At 37.4% G+C, this 19,612-nt stretch overlaps 1 protein-coding gene across 2 annotated transcripts in view; it reads right to left on the minus strand.

The window, feature by feature from the left end:
* Positions 1-15,176, minus strand: part of PMP22 (peripheral myelin protein 22) — a 55,768-nt gene extending 40,592 nt beyond the window's left edge. Inside the window, exons 1-3 of one of the 2 annotated variants that reach the window (XM_072640950.1) lie at positions 14,947-15,176; positions 12,933-13,036; positions 11,684-11,783 (exon numbers count right to left, since the gene is read on the minus strand). In XM_072640950.1, coding sequence (XP_072497051.1) covers positions 11,684-11,783; positions 12,933-13,010 — 178 coding nt within the window. In that variant the 5' untranslated portion in view covers positions 13,011-13,036; positions 14,947-15,176. Of the gene's footprint in view, positions 1-11,683; positions 11,784-12,932; positions 13,037-14,695 lie in introns of both variants that reach the window. The other variant, XM_072640949.1, reaches the window with a different exon arrangement.
* Positions 15,177-19,612: the final 4,436 nt, after the last annotated feature.

A 19,612-nucleotide genomic window follows, 5' to 3' on the forward strand; every position in this document is an offset into this window, starting at 1 on the left:
GAGAATAAATCTTGGAGCATAATATTCCAAAAGGCAAAAAATAAAGGTTTACAATCAGTAATAAATTACCATGTGAAAATGAGTATACTCTTATGTAGTGGGGAAGTGTTGAGTAGTGGAAAAGGCACTTGCAACTATTTTTGAGGAAAAGACAAGGGTTGAGTAGGAACTTTGAAATACAATCACAGATTCAAGAGAAATCTAGAAAGGTAAATTTATTTGAGCAATTGGAGAGGGCTATATGATTCAGTGCTAACATTCTAATACAGAGAGAAAAAAACAAGTGTCCCTTCAGAACCTTAATATGTACAAAATACATTGAGGAACTTAAGAAAAACAGAGGACCTGGGAGTGAACTGGTTCTGTTCTGAGGGTTAGAAGTGGAAAAAGATAAAAATGAGTGGTAAAAGGAAAAAGATGAAAGGGAAAAGAAATAGAAAGACATAGAAAGGAGTAAGAAAGGGGTAGAACTTATTCTTCATAATTTAGATCCTTGAGAAGAAAAGTATACAAACACTGAGGGTAGAGTACAGGGAGTGACCATTGGATGAACTTTACTCTTTCCTGAAATGAAGGATAGCGGAACACACAAACACACAAGGAGTATGGTAGAAATATATCAAATTCAACAGGAAACAAGCAGGGGAGGGTGAGGAGGAGTGTTAAGAGGATGATAATAAGGAAAGAATATCAAAGAAGATAAGCAAACAAATATTCTGTTTCTAAAGATGGGAATAAAAGGAAAAAAAGGAAAGAAAATCAAAGAACTAGAATCTAAAGGGGTGCACATCAAATGGGGTAATGACTGAACAAAATGTGGCACAGAAATGCAATGGAATATTATCGTGCTGTAAGATATAAAAGAGAACATTTCTGAACTGGTGAACAATGAAGCAAGCAGAATCAGGAGGACAATTTATACAAGGATAATAACACCGTTAAGTAAAACAACTTTGAAAGATTCAAAAGCAACCACTAACTAGGCTCCCAGAAGACTTAGAGGCATGTTGGATGGAGAGACGATACACTCAAAGTGAAGGAAGATCTAAATTTGTGGACATGGTCACTGTGTGAATGTGTTTTCCTTAACTCTACTTATTTATAACAAGAGTTTTTTCTTTCTCTTATGTTTTAATTGGAAGATAATACTGATGCTAAAAAAAGGCCTCTGAAATGTACAGAAGAGAATCAAACAAAAGTCGGTAGAAACCATAAATAAGCAAGGCAATTCTGGAAATAATGTGAAGAAATTTTGATGTGCCTTTAATTTTTTTTAAAGTTAGTTCTAATGAAATAAAAACTTAGTTTCACATACAATTCTCTTTTTGTGTTCTTTTTACGTGCTTTTTTTCTGGCTCTTTTTTTTAAAATTCATGATAAAAAATTTAAATATAAAAAGATCATGGAGAATGGGAGGGATATCATAGTATCAGAAAAGGGCAAACAGGTCATGTTTGCCTTATTAACCTTATTTCCTTTTGTGACAGAGTAACTAAACTGGTATATTGAGGGAATGGTCTAGATATAGTCTCCCTAATATTAGCAAAGCATTTGGTAAAGTATCTCATATTACTCTTGCAGAAAGGATGAAGAGATGTGGATTAAATGGTAGTAGAGCTTTCTACAATTAGACGGATTCAGATACTGATTGAATGCACAGATTTATTAATGGTCTAGTTGTTAATTTGATGGGTCTCCATTGGAGTGCCCCGTGGATGTATATACTTTGACCTTATGCTTTAAACATTTTATCAGTGACATGGATGAAGACATTGTCAGTGTGTTTATCAAATTTACAGATGACACCAAACTGGGAGAGTTTACTAATACAATGGAAGATTGTTAGTATTCAAGGAAATCTTTACAGTCTAGTGCACTGGGTTTAATCTACTATGATGAAATGTGGAGAAGGTAAAAAGATAAGAATACAATTCTTATCTAGAGCTCTGTTCTTTATTATTTGGTTAGCATGTGAGGGCACATAGTTGATTATGCAAAGTCCCGTTGTTTTCACATGTAAACATGGTAAATATAATCCCAGAATGGGAAAATAGCAATGATCATACTAGCAGGTTTAAAATCATTTATAACATTTTTTTTCTCTCAGGCTGTAAACTCTTCTTCTTAATGAAGACAAGGAGGCTCAAATCATCACAGTCATCATTAATAAAATTAAGTGCAGACTAAAACCAATGCAACTAAGTGACTCAGTGGATAGAGTGTTTGACCTAGAGTCAAGAAAACCACACTCCCAGCTGTATGAACCTGGGCAAGTCACTTAATTTCTTTGTGCCTTAGTTTTCATATCTGTAAAGGAGGACAATAATAGTACTTTATTCCCAGGGTTGTTGCGAGAATAAAATGAGATAATATTTGTAAAATAGTTTGCAAACCTGAAAGTCCTATATTATTAGCTATGATTATTGGGGATTTGAAGGCTGAAAAGAACTGATATAATACAAGGGGGAGAGAATCCAATGGATAATGTTGTTATCTGCGGTGTATTTCAAATATTACCACTAGCTGCATGACCCTTGGCAAATGAATTTTTTAATACTCATTTTATTTATTTTTAGTATTCTACAATCACTACCATAAAACTTAGATTTCTTTTCCCCCCACCTGCCCCCCCCACCTCCCCCAGATGGCATACAATTCTATACAGGATCTACACATACATTCCTATTGAATACGTTTTCACTATAGTCATGCTGTGTAGAAGAACTAAAATAAATGGAAGAAATCATATAACAAACCAAAACATAATACACACACACACTCACACACACATACACACGCACACATACACACACAAATGATCTGCTACATTCTGCGACTGAATTCCATAGTTCTTTCTCTGGATGTGGAAGGCATTTTGCCTTAGAAAACTTGGCAAATGATTTAATCTCTCTGAGTCTCACTGACTGTATCCGTAAAATGAAGGAGATGGATTAAATTGTCTCCAAGTTTCTTCGAGCTTCAAATCTAAGACATGAAGTACTTCAGAAGCCACTGAGATATTAGAGCCATTAAAATGTTTTCCTTTTGCCTTCCTATCCACATAATTAACTCATGTAATGTGGCAAATCAAGATAGCTGTCTATATAAGCTCTTTCAGATTTTTAGCTACTTACTGAAAGAGTAGGTTTTCTGACTTGGACTACAGAGTTTGGTTGTTTGCATGGATTAAATTCTGTCAAGGAAACATACCAGATATTTACCTAGTCATTTTCCCTTCTTTCTCCTGTGCTATGGGTACTGAAACAACCATGTGAATAAGTCAAGTGGCTAGCTGAGTTGTAGACAGCACAGAGATGGTTATGAATCATTCAAACATTTATCAGACAAACTCTTTTTAAAGGAGTAATCCTGTGTAAACCTAACATGTGTTGCACAATATACTAGGTACACGTGATCCAATGTGGAACACAGAAAGTCTAGTTCACTGTTTTACAACTGCAGAAACAAAGCCACCTGTGAATCCTGCCAAACAACCCTCTACTAGAGTTGCATGTGACTGAATTCAGCACTCAGAACAACACCATTAGCTAAAACAAACATTTATAAGACCCAAATCCTGTTGTCAAAGAACTTACAGTTTAACTAGGGGAGATAGGACATATACATAAAAGAAGATCAATACTGTGAGATCCTCCACTAAAGTTATGCTTTTATGCTTCATGATAGTAGGGAGCCAGTCTTAAATTCTTCAGAGGAAATGAGTTCAAGATGGATAGAATCCTCTCAACAATGAAATGTTGAAGACATAAATAGAAACAGCTCAAAGGACGAAGAAAGTAGGGAACTACTTAAAGAGAACAGTGAGACTGTATCAAGGAAGTCATTAACCAACTTGATTTTTAAAAGAGATGTAAAGAAGATGGAAAAAGGAAGGTAATGAAATATGAATACACAAGGTTGGCCCCACCCTATAAAAATAGCATCTGGAGTGCTCGGAATGAGCTTCAATCATGAATGCCCAGAACCAAATCCCCCAGCACTCCAAGCACTTCAGGGCTGATGGCCTCATTAGAACCGACACAGGTGGTAGTTGGGCCCTCCAACTCACACTAGTAGAATATACAGTTGCTTGGTTCCACTCATAACTTTCTAGCTCTTGGTTTTTGCTTCTATAGGAAAGGAAAAGCAAATGAGTGGAGGGTTTGAATTGGGACTCATAGGAGCTATAGGGTTAAGAAACATCATGTTCACTATATTTTTGGCTTGCCTCCAATGCTTAGCTTGAACTGAGGGGAACACAGTTTCTCTTTCTTTAAAGGAATACAGTGTTTTCCTCTCTCCATGCAATTATATATATATATATATATATATATATATATATATATATATATATATACACGCACACACACATACATGTAAATATTTTACATATGATATAATGTAACATTATATTTTATATATATTACATTATATTATAATATATAGCAAGTTTATAGATATACAACACTGACATGCATTCAGTTTTCACTGGTTATACATGCAACCACACACACATAAATGTCTATACATGTGCATATGTTTGTATGTATACATACATTGAATAACTGCTTAAAAAGCAAAAGCATAAAATTAAATGAGGAAATTGAAATTGTCAGTGCTCGTTGAAGTATATGGGAAGGGTCAATGAAAAACAGGAAATGAAAGAATTAACTAGCAAACCAGGAAATCTGGCTTCTACTTGAAGAAATATGAGTCAGCAATATAGTTCCAGATGTTCTATAGCTTACAGTCTGAACATCATTCTCTCCTCATGCCTATAATTCTTTTCTCTGTTTGCAGACACTATTTGGGTCTTCCAACAACTGCACATAATAACTACTCTGAAGTCATCCATTCTGCTTTCCTCCTTTTTCTCAGGAATTCATCCAAGTAAAAGATAAGATCACAATAATGCGGGACCTGGAGCCTTTAGTCAAGTGTAGTCTTTTGAGGGCCCTTTCCATGGTGCCAAAGAGTAAATTTTCAGATTCATGAGAAGTGATGCAGTCCACATACACGCACATACACTTAATTATAATAACAAATCCTCTAAACACACACAATAGCACAAAGAATTTTTAAAGTTATGTTAGGGTAACAGAAAATCAAAGAAGGAATAGGACAGTTTCTTGGAGTGTTGATAAGATGATAATAGATGATTTTTTTGTTTGAATGCAAAACTATTCAACTTTTAACTGGACTCTTTTATTCTGTGTCCCCCAAAATACTCTTCAGACTGGGAAGGTAAATTAAAAATGGTTAATAGAAAGCTGGGACATAGAACAAATGAGAATCTGGTAAGAATGCAACAACATAATGAGTTCGTCATCCAGCCCATGTGAATAAAAACCTAGAACACTAAATGAACCACCAATGATCAGTGCCCTTGAAAAGATTACAGAGAACAACATAAATGCTTTAGCAGTAAAGAAGGACAAAACTCTGGATTAAAAAAAAAAGGATAGAGTAGATTCTGCAAACTATAGGTCACTGAGCATGACTTTATTTCCTGAAGAACAAAAATAACTCAACAGGTCCCAAAAAGATCTTCCGCTTACTTCTAAAAACCCCTTGCAATCTAGCTTCCATTCATTCCTCTCAACAGAAGTTGCTTTTTTCTCTTCCAGAAATGATCACTTTCTTACCAAATTCAATGACCATAAATTAACATACTTCTAGATTTCTCTATAATGGTTGACACTGACATCTTTCTGGATGCTGTCTTTCCCAGTGTTTATGTAAAAATACTGCCATGAAATTCTTCCTACCTGTCTGATCCACCCCAGTCTCCTTTGCAGCACCATTTTCCAAATCTCTGCACTCAGGTTCTGTCCCAGACTCCTGTACACAACATTCCATCTCCCACCTCCATGCCTTTGTATACTCCCAGCTCTTCCTCATACCAGGAATACTTACTTCTTCTCCTTTGTCCCTTAGAACCCCTATCTTCTTTGAGGCTCAGCTAAAATGCCACATTCTTTAACATGTTTTATATACTGGGATAGAATGTAACTTCTTTAAGGCAGAGTCATTTTTGTCTTTGTATCTGTAGTAACTAGAATAACATCTGGCATGGAGTAGAATTTTATTAAATGGTTTTTGATTGATTTCTTAACAGGAGGAAACAATGAGTCAAATAAAATAATATGAATATTTAATAGAGATAAGCATATTGCATTAAAAACTATTAACTTCACAACTACAGGATGGAAGAAATGTGACTAGATGCAAGTGAAAAAGAACATAGAATTAAAAGATATCAGAAGTGAAAGTGCCATCTAGTTAGTTCAGCCCGTACCAGAGAAAGAATCCTCTACAACATTCACAATAAGTAATTATTCAGCCTTTTGCTTGAAAACCTCCAATTTGGAAAAAAAAAAATCTCACTGCTTCCTGAGGCTGCCAAGGAGAATTATCTGGAGATTTCAGTGGGTTGCAAATATGTCATGAATGAAATATGTGACATGCAGTCAAAACAGCTAATTTTATCTTCATTAAGAAAGGTAAAGTTCAAAATGAGGGACATAAATTTTGCTGTATTCTAGCTTATTCAACCCATATCTAAAATTTTGTATGAGGTTCTAGGAGCTAAGTTTTTTTTAAAAGGATATTTACAAGTTGGAGAATGTCCAGATAAAGGCAACCAATTTGGTGAGAGGATCTGAGACTAGGGAGATAAGTTGAAGGGAGGTTCAGCTAGGAGAAGAGAAATCCTAGAGAGGGTATGATGTCTCTTTAGTATTTGAAGCGCGGTCATATGGATGAGGAAATGGACTTCTGATGGTCCACATAAGAAAGATAGATAAGGAAATAGGCAGATTTAGGTTTGATGTAAGAAAAAACTTCCTAACAAGTTTAATTGTCCAAAATTAAAATAGAGGAAGTTAGATCCCTCTCCCCCAGAGGAAACCAAGTGGAGACTTGATGACTACCTGTAACAGAGGTTATAGAGAAATTTTCTGTTTAGAAACGATTTGAAAGGGCCTTTCAGGTTCCTTCCAACTCTGACATTCTGTGAGGAAAAAAAAACATATTCACAAATTCCCAATGAAACCAGAACATTAATTTGGAGCCTACTTCAAAGCCCTTAACACTTATTATAAATTAATTAATGATGCAAGGAAAATAAGAATGCCTTTATAGTAGAACAAAAGTATAGGTAAGAAACTGACCTATTAAAAAATACTACTGTCTTTATACCATCTTCCTCTGTGAAGTAGATTTGTGTTTATAAACACAGATGAACAGAATTTAGGTCAATTGATAGAAAGTAATCATAATTACTCTCATTGCTTAAATTTTCTCCCCAATTTGATAATTGCAATTATGTACCTTAGGCAGGTAGGTGGCATAGTGAAAAAAGTGTTGAACTTGGAGTCAGGAAGACTCATCTTTCTGAGTTCAAACCTGACCTCAGACACTAGTGCAAATCTGGCCTTAGACCCAAAGCAAGTCACTTAACACTGTTTGCCTCCATTTTCTCACCTGTGAAATGAGTTGGAAAAAGAAATGACAAATTTCTCCTGTGTCTTAGCCAAAAACACCCCAAAGAGGGTCACAAAGAGTTGGACATGACTGAACTGACTGAACAACAATAATTAGGTCTCTTCTTTTAATTAAAATAGATTCCAATTTCAATCCCTTTAATAAATTTTGTAAACAAGCTTGACAATACCAGGATGCCACCTGAGATTCCTTCCCATCCTGACGCCAACGGGCCCTTGCCCAAGGGCTCTCTTCTGGACCCTCCTAGCTTCAGAGTGATTATCAGTGGTAACTATTGCTGTTTCCCTCCCAGCCTGATGTCTTTCTTTTTCTTGACCTCATTAAAGGGGCCATGCCCTGGCTACTTCTTAAACAGGCCTATTCAATGAATGGGTATTGTCTCACCCTAAGTGAGTACCTGCAAAGGCCTTGGCCTAAACAGCCCAAGGTCTCCCAGTGTATTCTGGGTCCTCTCCAGTCATCCTGATGAATATCTGGTCACTAGATTCAGATAGCTCTGGAGGAGAAGTGAGGCTGGTGACCTGCACAGCTCTCCCTCCCTCAAAACAAAGTCAAGTGCAAGTCATGTCATCATCTCTCTGATGGCATGGTCTTCTTGGGCAACAAAGGACAAACACAAAAACATTCAAGGGAAAAATGGGATTCAATAACTTTTAAGCAGTTGTCATTGTTTAGATAGGGACACACCCTCTACCAATACAGCTGACATATCCTCTAAATTAGTAGATGATGTTCAAGAATTCCTGTGGATGAAACCCACTCCTATTCCTGCCTCTCTCTCTCTCTCTCCACCTTCCCTTCACCCCTCTACTCTCCCACAGCCTAAGATGAACCTCTCTGAACTTCTCTAGGCTGGTTCTGAGACAATAGATAGGCAGGCTCATGAATCAAACAACCGATCAACAAGAATTTATTAAGTTCTTTCTAAATGCCAGGTACTGTTTTAATCATTAGGGATACAATGAACGACAAAACAACAAAAAACCTGTCCTCAAGGAGCTTACTATGGAGGAGATAGCATGTAAATAGGTACATATAAGATACATGCAGAGTAGATGGAAGTTGATATGGTAGGGGAAGGCAAGGAACATCAAATAAACTTGTAATGCTGGATCATAGAGTGCACAGAAGGAAGTAAAAAATATTAGAACAGTAGAAAGGAAGAAACGAGTCAAATTATGAAGAATTTTAAAGTCAAACAGAGGATTTTATGTTTGATCCTATAAGTTAATGGGGAATGACTGGGGCTAATTGAGTAGGGGAGAGGGTTACATGATCAGAGCTGGGTTTTAGGAAAATCATTTTGGCATCTGTGTGGAGAATGCATGGGAGTGAGGAGACATGAGGTGGGAGATCAATTAATTAGAAAGCTATTGGAACATTCATGGCAAAGATAAGGAGGGCCTGAATTAGCGTGGTGACTGTGAGAGTGGAGATATGTTCAAGTAGAAATAGCAAGATCTGGCAACTGACTAGATATGTAAAGTCAGTGACAATAATAAGGTAAAGATGATCTTGAGGTTGCAAACCTAGTATACCAGGAGGTTGGTGATGTCCTCAACAGGGTAATATGAAAATATGGAAGACGGTATGGTTTTGGGGAAATGATAATAAGTGCTATTTTAGACATGTTAAGTTTAAGATATCTCTTAGATATCCAGTTTGAGATATCCAAAAGGCATAGCCAGGAGTGAGCTATGTCAGGAGACAGACAAAGGAAGAATACTACTTGCATCTATAACTAAACCCATAGGAACTGATGACATTGCCAAGGAATATAGAAAGAAAGGTGAGGTGGGCCCAAGACTGGGCCCCGGGAGACATACACAGGAAGCAAAACAATGTGGTGCAAAGAAAGAATTCTGGATCTGGAGTCAGAGAACCTATGTTTAAATCTCAGTTTTGCCACTTACTATCTTTGTGACCTTGGGCAAGTCACCTAACTTTTATGCTTCAGTTTATTCATCTGCAAAATAATGGGGATGAATGAGATGACCTGTAAAGTCTCTTTCTGCTCTAGACTGGTAGAATCTGCCAGAGTTGGCATCCAAGTGGAATGACCAGCAACCAAAGGTCATTCCTAGTCCCTAATGAAATAACAGGGTAGTATTTTAGCAGTCAGGCCTTTGCTCTACAAAAATCTGTGCCTTTTCTAAGGTAAGTCTTGCTTGCAACTTCTAGTCTTAAAAGACCCCAAGCTTACTCATTTTGCCTCAATCTTTGCTGCATTTATTTTTAGCAGCTCCCATTCATAGAGGGTGACATTTCTAAACTTGAGGCATTCACAAGTATTTCATTTATTCAAGATCAACCAATTGGATAACCCTGAACTTTAACCTTAATATTCCCTCAATACTAGGAGTAAAGACAATAGGAGCTTTTGAAAGAAAGGAAATTGGAGCAAGTAGGTGGCACGATGGATAGAGGATTGGCCCTTGAGTCAGGAGGACCTGAGTTTAAATCTGACCTCAGACACTTACTATGTGACCTTAGGCAAGTCACTTAACCTTGATTGCCAAAAAAAAAAAAAGAGGTTGAGATTCCTGGGATTTGTTTCTTCTTTTTGGCAGGGGTTCTCCTTTGATGAATGACAAGTGTCCCTTGCTCTCCTGAGTTCCTTGTCTGTTCATTCCATTTCAGCTCATTGTTACTCTTGTGGACCAACCAGACAACTGTTTTGGCATTTTATGATTATATGGGATTTCAAGTCAATTTCACTCATCATTCTTTGAAGTAAATCTTAGGTACATGAGAGGCACAGTGAAGCTGAGCAAGTCACAAGTCAAATAAACACAGCAATGTTGTAATGGAGATCGGAACCTAGCACTAACTAACTAGTTTGGTGCTTATGAACTAACTACTAAAAATTTTCCCTCCACAACCAAGGTTATCTTCAACAACCAATTGTGCACAGAATAGAATTTGAATTTCTAGAATATAAGTAGATTTACAGGCAGCATTTCGGGGTCTCTTAAAACCACTTCTTCTCCACAGTAAATTTCAAGATTTGCCTTGAACCAGTATTTTCTACTTTTCAATGCAAAATACACATACTACAGAATATTATTTATATATTTATTCCAATCTAGATAGAAATGTCATAATCTCATCATATTCACATTTCTTCTCACCTACAGTAGCGCAGAGAGCCCACAAAGGTCATCCCATACCATATTCTTTTACCAGCCATCCATGAGGAAAGTCTTGACTTTACTGATGCAGGCCTGAACAAGAACCTTAAGCTGTCTATAGCTCAGTACTTGTAAATATTGTCGTGAAATATGAAAGGAAATGTATCTTTTAAAGCAAGCTCAAAAATACTTTACTCCACCAGTGTGAAACATGTCAAAATGAACTGTCTTTACCATGTAGATGTTTCATGGAGAATACCATAAGGAACTGAAGTGCAATGTGGCTGTGTAAATTGTAAGATGATGGCAAACCACAGCCTGATACTATTTTCTCACTTCAGAGGTGGTGTGTCCTAGCCACTAAGCAGGACGAGTAAAACTTAGTAGAATTTCTTGGGAAGGTTTAGACCTCTAACTCTTAGATTCTATGTTTTCTTAAACACTATGGACAAAGATTCTGAGAGCTATGAAAATCAGGGAGGAAACCTCAGTCCAGGTTGGCATCTACTTGGGCTAAAATACGTCAAACAGTCACTCCTGGGAAGGTTAACTTTGGTCCTCTACATTTTCCTGCTTCCACAGGCACATGAAAACCATTCCATGTCTTTTTTATTCTATTAAAAAAATACCATTTTCTAGGTGGTCAAGATTCTTATATGTTAATTGCGTACTACGGGGATCAGTAAACTAAAGTTATTAACTGTTTTTGTACTGTACATGAGCTAAGTGGTTTTTACATTTTAACATAAAGTTTTATTGAATTTAAAAATGTAAAAATCATTCTTAGCCAAAAGCTAAAGGCATCAAGCTGTAGTTTGCCCATCCCCTGGATAAAAAGCCTCAAGGATACTTGGGACATCTCTTTCTTCTTTGCTATCCTCTCCCCGTTTCACTTTTAATTCTCATTTATAGTCTTTCAGATCCTAGAAACAGCCTACTGACCTGAAGTTTACACTGATTTTGGTTCAGAAAAGTATTTACAGGACTTGGATCAAAAAATCTGAGACACATTAGAAGTCCATGAAAAAATAATCAGAAATTCTTACCATTTGTAGAGGACGAGAAACAGTGCTGAACATTGCCTGAAGACTGAAAGGTACAGTTCTGCCAGAGATCAGCTGCATGCCCAGGTCCTACAATCCATTGCTAAAAAAAAAAAAAAAATCAAAAACCAAAACAAAGAAAGAAACAAAAACTTGTATGAATAAAGATGATACTGGAGTACAAAAGAAGAGGCTAAGAAATGTAAGAAAAAGTCAGCCTGGCTGGAAAAATAAATACTGACTACTGTTATGCTTCGATGAGCAGACATTTTCTAGCAGATTGGGGAGAGTAGGACAGTTATCAAATATAACCCATTCCTCTTTTAGAGGATTCTTTTAGTTTTTCCTGCTTTGTTCCTTGCCCCCATGTCACCCCTCAAGCTGGAATCTCCACAGATTCCTGGGAGAGGAAAAAGGACCTAGAATTAATAATATGATTCCTTGGTCATTCTTGAAGTTACAGAAATAAAGACAAACAAAATGCTTAGGGATTTGCTTTGCTTAGATTTTTCTGCGTAGCTAAAAATAAAAAATCTACTGTGTTTAATTCCAGAGAATCAACGCTGCTGTGTTTCTTAATAATGGAAATTTCTTTAAAAGGTTTTATCTTTGTTTAAAAAAATCAAACTTGGCAACCCTTAAACTTAGCCCAGCAAAGCTAATTTTAGGTTTCCTTTTAAGTCCAAATCAAAATCCTGAAAGATGATTTAGGAACTAGCATTTTCATCTGTAATTCCAGAGTAGTAATATTTGTACTACCTAGGTCACAGGATTGTGCAAAAGTATTTTTTAAGTCTTACGTGAGTGGCTATGCCATTAAATAGATTCTAGTAATAATCTCTGGTATTTGAAAAATATCAGAATAGGTTTTCTCAAATGTCTCATTTCCTCCTTCAATTTCCATATAAAGATCTTCCAGATCTGCCTGGAATTTAAGTCTGAAAAGTGGCACCGAACTTTCATTGAAGACTTTTATACACAGTTGAAATCACTCATTTATTCTCTACGACTGAAAGAAGGCAAGGAGCCAGGACCTGTAAGATATCCTAGGATTTTTCATTTTGAAAATATGTCCAAATGACAATATAGTATTTACCAGGAAGGAGAATATTGGCAAGAGGGGGTTAGGCTTAAATAGTGCTATAATGAAGGGGATTAGCTTTCTTCCTGATGTCTCCAAATTCTGACAGGAAGTATCTGTCAAGTCTGAGCCCTGTCTTTTAGAGGTGGGGGTTGGGGAGCCAGTACTCACACTGACAATAGTGGAGATGAAAAGGAGTACCAGCACAGCTACGTGGAGCACGATGATTCCCAGAAGCAACAGCAGCATTTTGGTGAAAAGAATCTGCGTCCGATCTGCGATGGGAGAGAAGTCAGGGATATAGTGAAAAGGACTCCCCAACTGGCCGTCCCACAGAAGGCTTGGTTAGGAGGGCCTGTGTGCCTGCTGTATTTGTGTCTCAGATTGAGTTGGAATCTCGCTGAAACTGGGCGGGTCGACCAATGGGCTGGACTGACCTCATCCTGGAGGGGGCAGCAACAGGCTGCCAGGAGAGAGCATTTTTCTCTCTTGGCCTGGGGCCCCTTACTGAAAACAGTGCTTTCTTCCCATCCACCCCACTCCACCCAACCCCCCTCCCCTTTTTTTCTTAAAACAAAACACTTGGTTAGAGAAGCAAGCAAATCTGGAAGGCAAAGGGACTAGGACATTTCTAACGTAGGAACCAACCACTCACACCCTAAATGTGTTCTTCAGACCTCAGACACCACCCAAATCTGAGCCCTTATTCTTAGAGGCCAGAGAGAAAGTTCTGGAAGAAGTTTGTAGGCTTTGAGACCCTGCAGATTACCTGCCTGGGTGATCTTTTCTGCATCAGGGAAGTAAAGGGAGAGGTGAAAGCTGGGGTCCTGCATAGACTCCTGAGAGAGGATGTAGAAGGAATTATTAGTTCCTTAAAATGTGTCAAGCTGAAGAGTTACATTACTTCCATTCTCCTTCTCTCTCTCTCCCCACTTAACGTAAAATTTCCATTTTGAATAGAAAGAAATAATGTAAAAAAACCCCACTAAATGTATAAGTTTCCAAGGAGAGATTTTGAGGGGAAGGAAGGAATGCATGCAGACTCTGCCTTGCAACCCAGAAAGAAGCTCTTTGAAGCTTTTGGATCTCTGTGTATTCTAACACGAATCAAACATGGATACTCAGCAGATTTGGGGAAAAAAGGATAATATTTAGGCAATCCTCTGACTTCTTAGTTTACAGGGCTCTCTAGTGGGTTGAAACTGATTACTTTGCATCTCCTAGGTTTCTACAATACACTTTCTCTCTCTGTCTCCACGACCTGGGTGTTCACCGACTTCTCTAGACTAGTTCTGGCTCAACCTCCAAGTTGCACTGTTTATTTCCATTGCCTGCAAGGAGCGCTCTAATCTAGCCTCTTGCCAATGGCAGGCCAAACTGAGGATGTGAGCAGGGCAAAGGGGTTCTCTAGATCCTCAGACCTGCGGCATCCAGGATGCGGCAGTGCTAAGGCTGGAGTAGGACAGAAATCTGGTGGGCTTTTATTTTGGAAGGGGAAAGGAATAAATGATGAGTTAGGCCTGGAAGGGGATGACCTTAGATCTCTAAAAATTTAAATGTCTTTGGAAATCTGATCCCAAGGGAACAGCACATTCCAATGGAATTCCTAAAAAATAACTTATACTGTCTCCCTTTCACACACCACTTTCCTAACCTTCCCCTTTCCTCCAGAAAACCCCAGAGTAGAAGAGGGAGAAAATTCAACAAATCCTCTAATGTTGTTGGTTAATTTTATCTATCACCAAAGGAGCTAGGGAAAGGATTCCGAGAACAAGAAAGCGAAATCAAACGTAAGGCAGATAGGTGACCAGGGGAGATAAGGAAACGATAATTTCTTCCCTGTCTGGTGGTTTTCCTTAATAGGGATCGGAGTATTAATGCGGTTAAAATCTGGTATCCCGAAAAATAAATGTTGTCCTCCCACCCTTTCGTACCTTCACCCCATCCTGAGACCCTTTCCATTGGAAACGATTAGCAGAAGGGGAGCGCGAGTTTACAAGCCAAACTCGCCTTCTCCAAGGTTTTCTGGACCGAGTCATAACGGACTGAAAGGCATCTGGAAGGCCCGGCCAGGCAGCCAACTCTGGAATTTCGGCATCATTTGTCCCGGGACCCACCCCAGGGATATCCAGAGAAGTTTCATCTGCCTCAATTTCCTACAAATTCCACTTCAAAACGAACTTACTGTCTACAAGATTAGTTGTCCCTGCTCCAGGAAGTAGTCCAAATGCAAAGTTGACCCAGGAAATAAAGTCCCGCGACGATAGCCTAATTTTCTGTTCTAATCCCCAAAGGCAACTGTCTGGGACAGGATGCAAACGAAGTGAGAGGCTAGTGGGAGGCTCTGAGAGTTCGCTTTTAACAGGAACAACGCCCTAATTGTTTTTGGATTAGGGTGTGTCCCTGTGTCAGTTTGTGGAGGGATGGAGGAAGGGAAGAAGACTGTTACTCGGTTATAAATCATTTCGGGGAAAACGATGATCAATGGAAAGGCAGTTATGGGATTTACACTGTCAGATACTCTGACGCGTCCGCTGCTCAAATGGGAATTTCTCACCTCACACCTTCCCTCTCCCCGCCCTACCTGGCAGTCAGCGGGGATACCAAAAGTTGATAAATAAATACTGTGGAGATCCAAAACACCCTCCTTCACCAAAAGCCACTCCTTCCAGACCCAGCGCCCACAGCTTCATAAATGTACTGGGAAGACAGATAAAGGCAATCGTATTTATCTAGTTTTGGTATGAAAGTTATACCTGTTGGAAAAGAGTTGGGGGCGAATGGGGAGGAGGCAGAGGGAAATTGGGTGGGTGGGTGGGGCTTTGGGAAGCTCCAGAGGTCCTGCAGCTTGAGAGATGGCATTCCTCTTCCTGCTAGTGGGGAAGCAGCAAGTGGGGAATGCCACAGGTTCTGTCCTCAAGTGCAGCAACCAGCTTAAGGAGCTATCTTTTCCCCTCCCCCACTGCGCCCCTCTCCCCCATCACTCCCTAAATCTCAGTGCTGCTTTAAGGCAGGAAATGCATGCCAGCACTCACAAGATGTGCTTTGCCTCTTAGTCTAGAATCTAGCTGCGTGAGTCTGGGATCTCATCAGGTAAGGACTGACAGCATCTATTAATGCATATGATACCACTGCCCACAAATATGAAATCTGTTTGGCCTAAAATTATGAACCTGGGGAGATGGTATGGGTAAAAATCGATCCAGCTGTTTCTCAGCTCTTTTTTTTTTTTTTAAATCTGTGCTAGGAGAAAGGAGTAGCAGTAATTTCTTTCTCTGATTTTGTTTGTCCCAGGACTTTGGTTCACCTTAGGCTACTAAACTATTGAGATAGCACCTTCCCCATCTGGTAAGTCAAGGAAACAGTCAGTCTGTGGTGAGGAGGTGATTGAGTTGTGGACAGAATCTGCTTCCATAACTTGACTGATCAATTGATCCATAGATAACTCAGATCAGTAGAGTTAAAATAATGATGAAACAAACAAACTTTATAGTATCAAATTGTGCAAGGCAGGGAATCGGGAGGCAGTGTAGTGTTTGGAAAGAGAACTGGATTTATAATCTGAAGGCCTGCATTGTGGTCCTGTCTCTGCCTATTTGGACATTAAAGTGACTTTGAGAAAGTCACCACTCAAAGAGCCTCAGTTCCCACAGCTGGAGCTGCCTCATAAAACTGTTGTAAAGAAAATATTTTGACCTGTACACGTAGGAGTTGTTAACTACCCTGAAATCTGCTTCTTCATTTAAAAAAAATAGGGATGACAATATTGTTGGAAGGAAAGTGCTTTTGAAAACTATAAAGCATGTCAGATAAATGTGAACTATTATTGTAAGGGAGAGGTGAATGTCCAAGATAAAAACAGACTCATTCCCTTTTTTGATCTCTGCTTTTGTATCTCTCTGTCTTTGGTCTCTTTCTCTGATGTTATGCTTATATGCTGTAAATCTATATAAATACAAATTATTTAAATAAAAGTTTGTAATTCAAAATAGCTGTAGTTCCCAACTGGATGATTTTTTAAATTCAATTTTAAAATTAAGTTTTATTGATACATTTTGTTTATACATCACCTAAATTTTCCCCTGTATCCTTCTTATTCTCTTGTCACTCACTGAGAACTGTTCCATATAACAAAGAATTTTTTGTTATTCTTTAATTTAAACTTATTTATAATCCAAATTCTCTTAATCCACCCCTTGTTTAAGTTATCTTTCTTGGACTTGGCCTTATTGCATAAAAATATTATACACAGGCTTACACATTAAAATATAATTTAATGTTCTTCAATATAGATTTATTGGTTAGAAAAGTAAAATAATTTTTTCAAGCAATAATTTTGCAAATGAAATTTTCTATTTTACTATTATATCGCTATCTTTTTCAATTCTGAATAGTAAATCAGTCAATATACATTTATTAAATACTTGCTATTGACAAGGTACTATGCTAAGCATTGGGGAAAGAAAGGCAAAAAATGATCCCTGACCTTAAGGAGCTCACATTCTAATGGGGAAGACAACTTACAAAAAACTATATACTTATAAAATACAGAGTAGATGAAATAGAATCTACTATTTTTCCTTAACTTTTGGGGGGAGGGAGAAATTAAATCAGTGGACTATCAGAACCTGGTATATGAATATTATGAATCTTAATATAGCCAGGGACTGCTTCAGTTGAAGCGTATGTACATTTTTCTCTTATTGCTACCTACTCTTTTCTTTCCTTAACTTCTAACTGTTGAGCTCAGTCATCCTCAGTGTTTGCTGATGAATAAGAGAAACCCTGAGATCTTTCACAAGGCATTTTTTCTTGCAGTTTAATCTTTTCTCTCAGCCTTTTTCACAAATTAAAACTCATATGTTAGTCTGATGGTTGAAAGTTGAATAAAAATATTTCTGATCAAAATTTAAAACTCTCCAATCTGTGCTTAGGATCTGGAAAGTTTTAAAATTTGATTTTGTTTAGTTGATCCATTGATTAGCTTGTTTTTAAAAATAAAAGTCTCAGACTCATTTCCTAACTAAGCAATTAAAGCTACTCCAAGAGTCTAATTCTCTTTTTCTCGTACTCAAGAATTCCCCAAAATAATAGAATATATTGAATATATGTGTGCGCATGTCAATAAAACTTACCAATCTACAGCAATACAATCCTTTCCTCAAAGTCTATTTCCTTAAAGTCCAAGAAATGGCAAGAAGCTCCAACTGACAGCAGCAGCAACAAATATCCCAAGGTGGGCAGATCTCTCTTCAAAGTTCCCTTTTGAAAAGGGTTCCTTTGGTGATTCCTTCTTGTTACTAGAACCTCAGATCTTATGATTTCCCAGTTTATTCAGCCACTGGTCCAATGCTGGGATATGTCATGATGGTCTGAGCACTGTGCAACCTCTACTATTTAAAGAGACAGCTTTTCTATTAGGTTCTTTATGAACACAGGGAATATGAAACAGCCACTTAGTATACAAAGGAGATTAAATTAATAGGAGTGATTTGGATGACATAATTGCAATTTCAATGGTACACTAGCCAAACAATCCAGATAAAACATTTTATGAAAGCTGTCAGCCTGAGTAATAGCAAAAAAGGGTTTAAATACATGATATTATTATACCTATGTAGTGAAAAAGTATAATGCACTATGAAATATACTATAAAAACTGTAAGGTTATGATAGAATGATACATGTTCTTATAATTAAGAGAGGCATTTTGGCATAATGGATAGAATGAGCATGGAGTCAGAAAGACCTGGGTTCTAATATTGTCTTGAGGTTTATCAGCTATGTGACTCTGAACAGGTCACTTAATTTCTATTTTCATCAACAAACTCTATGGGATTTCTCTACTATGCCACAAATCAGTATGACTTTGGGCAAGTAACTTAAACTTAAAAGGCTTCATTTTTCTGTTCTGCAAAATGAGAGAGTTGGATTATACCTTCTGAGTCCCTTTAAGCTCTAGATCTATGATTCTATAATCTTATGATAAGGCTATGTTCTGCATTGGTGGAGGGAGTTCCCATACCTAATTTTCAAGCTGAATAACGTTTATTAAATACTTCTGTGATGTGTTACATAAATACTCTTTATTTATTGAACTCAAACACATTACATACAGCATTCCATAATACTGTTTGAGATGGGCAGAGATGGGATTATTAAAACATAGTAAAAACAAATCTCCAGGGCCAGATGAATTTATAAGTGAATTTCAACAATTATTTAAAGAACAATTAATTCCAATACTATCTAACTACTTGGAAAAATTCTCATTATGATACAAATATGGTGCTGATATCTAAACCAGGAAGAGCCAAAACAGAAAAAGAAAATTATAGATCAATTTCACTAATGAATATAGATGCAAAAATTTTAAATAAAATATTAGCAAAGAGACTACCACAACGTATTTCAAGGATAATACATTATGACCAGGTAGGATGTATACCAGGAATGCAGGACTGGTTCAATATTAGGAAAACTATCAGCATAATTGACCATATCAACAACAAAACTAACAGAAATCATATGATTATCTCAATAGATGCAGAAAAAACTTTTGAAAAAATACAACACCCATTCCTATTAAAAACACTAGAAAGCATAAGAACAAATGGAATCTTTCTTAAAGTGATAAGTAGCATCTATCTAAAACCATCAGCAAGTAATGGGGATAAACTAGAAGTTTTCCCAATGAGGGGTGAAATAAGGATGTCCAATGTCACCATTGTTGTTCAATATTGTAGCAGAAATGTTAGCTATAGCAGTAAGAGAAGAAAAAGAAATAGAAAAAAATTGACTAGGCAAAGAAGAAACAAAGCTATCACTCTTTGCAAATCATATGATCGTAT

The sequence above is a fragment of the Notamacropus eugenii genome, chromosome 2 (genome assembly GCF_028372415.1).
Source record: "Notamacropus eugenii isolate mMacEug1 chromosome 2, mMacEug1.pri_v2, whole genome shotgun sequence".
NCBI classification, from domain to species: Eukaryota; Metazoa; Chordata; class Mammalia; order Diprotodontia; family Macropodidae; genus Notamacropus; species Notamacropus eugenii.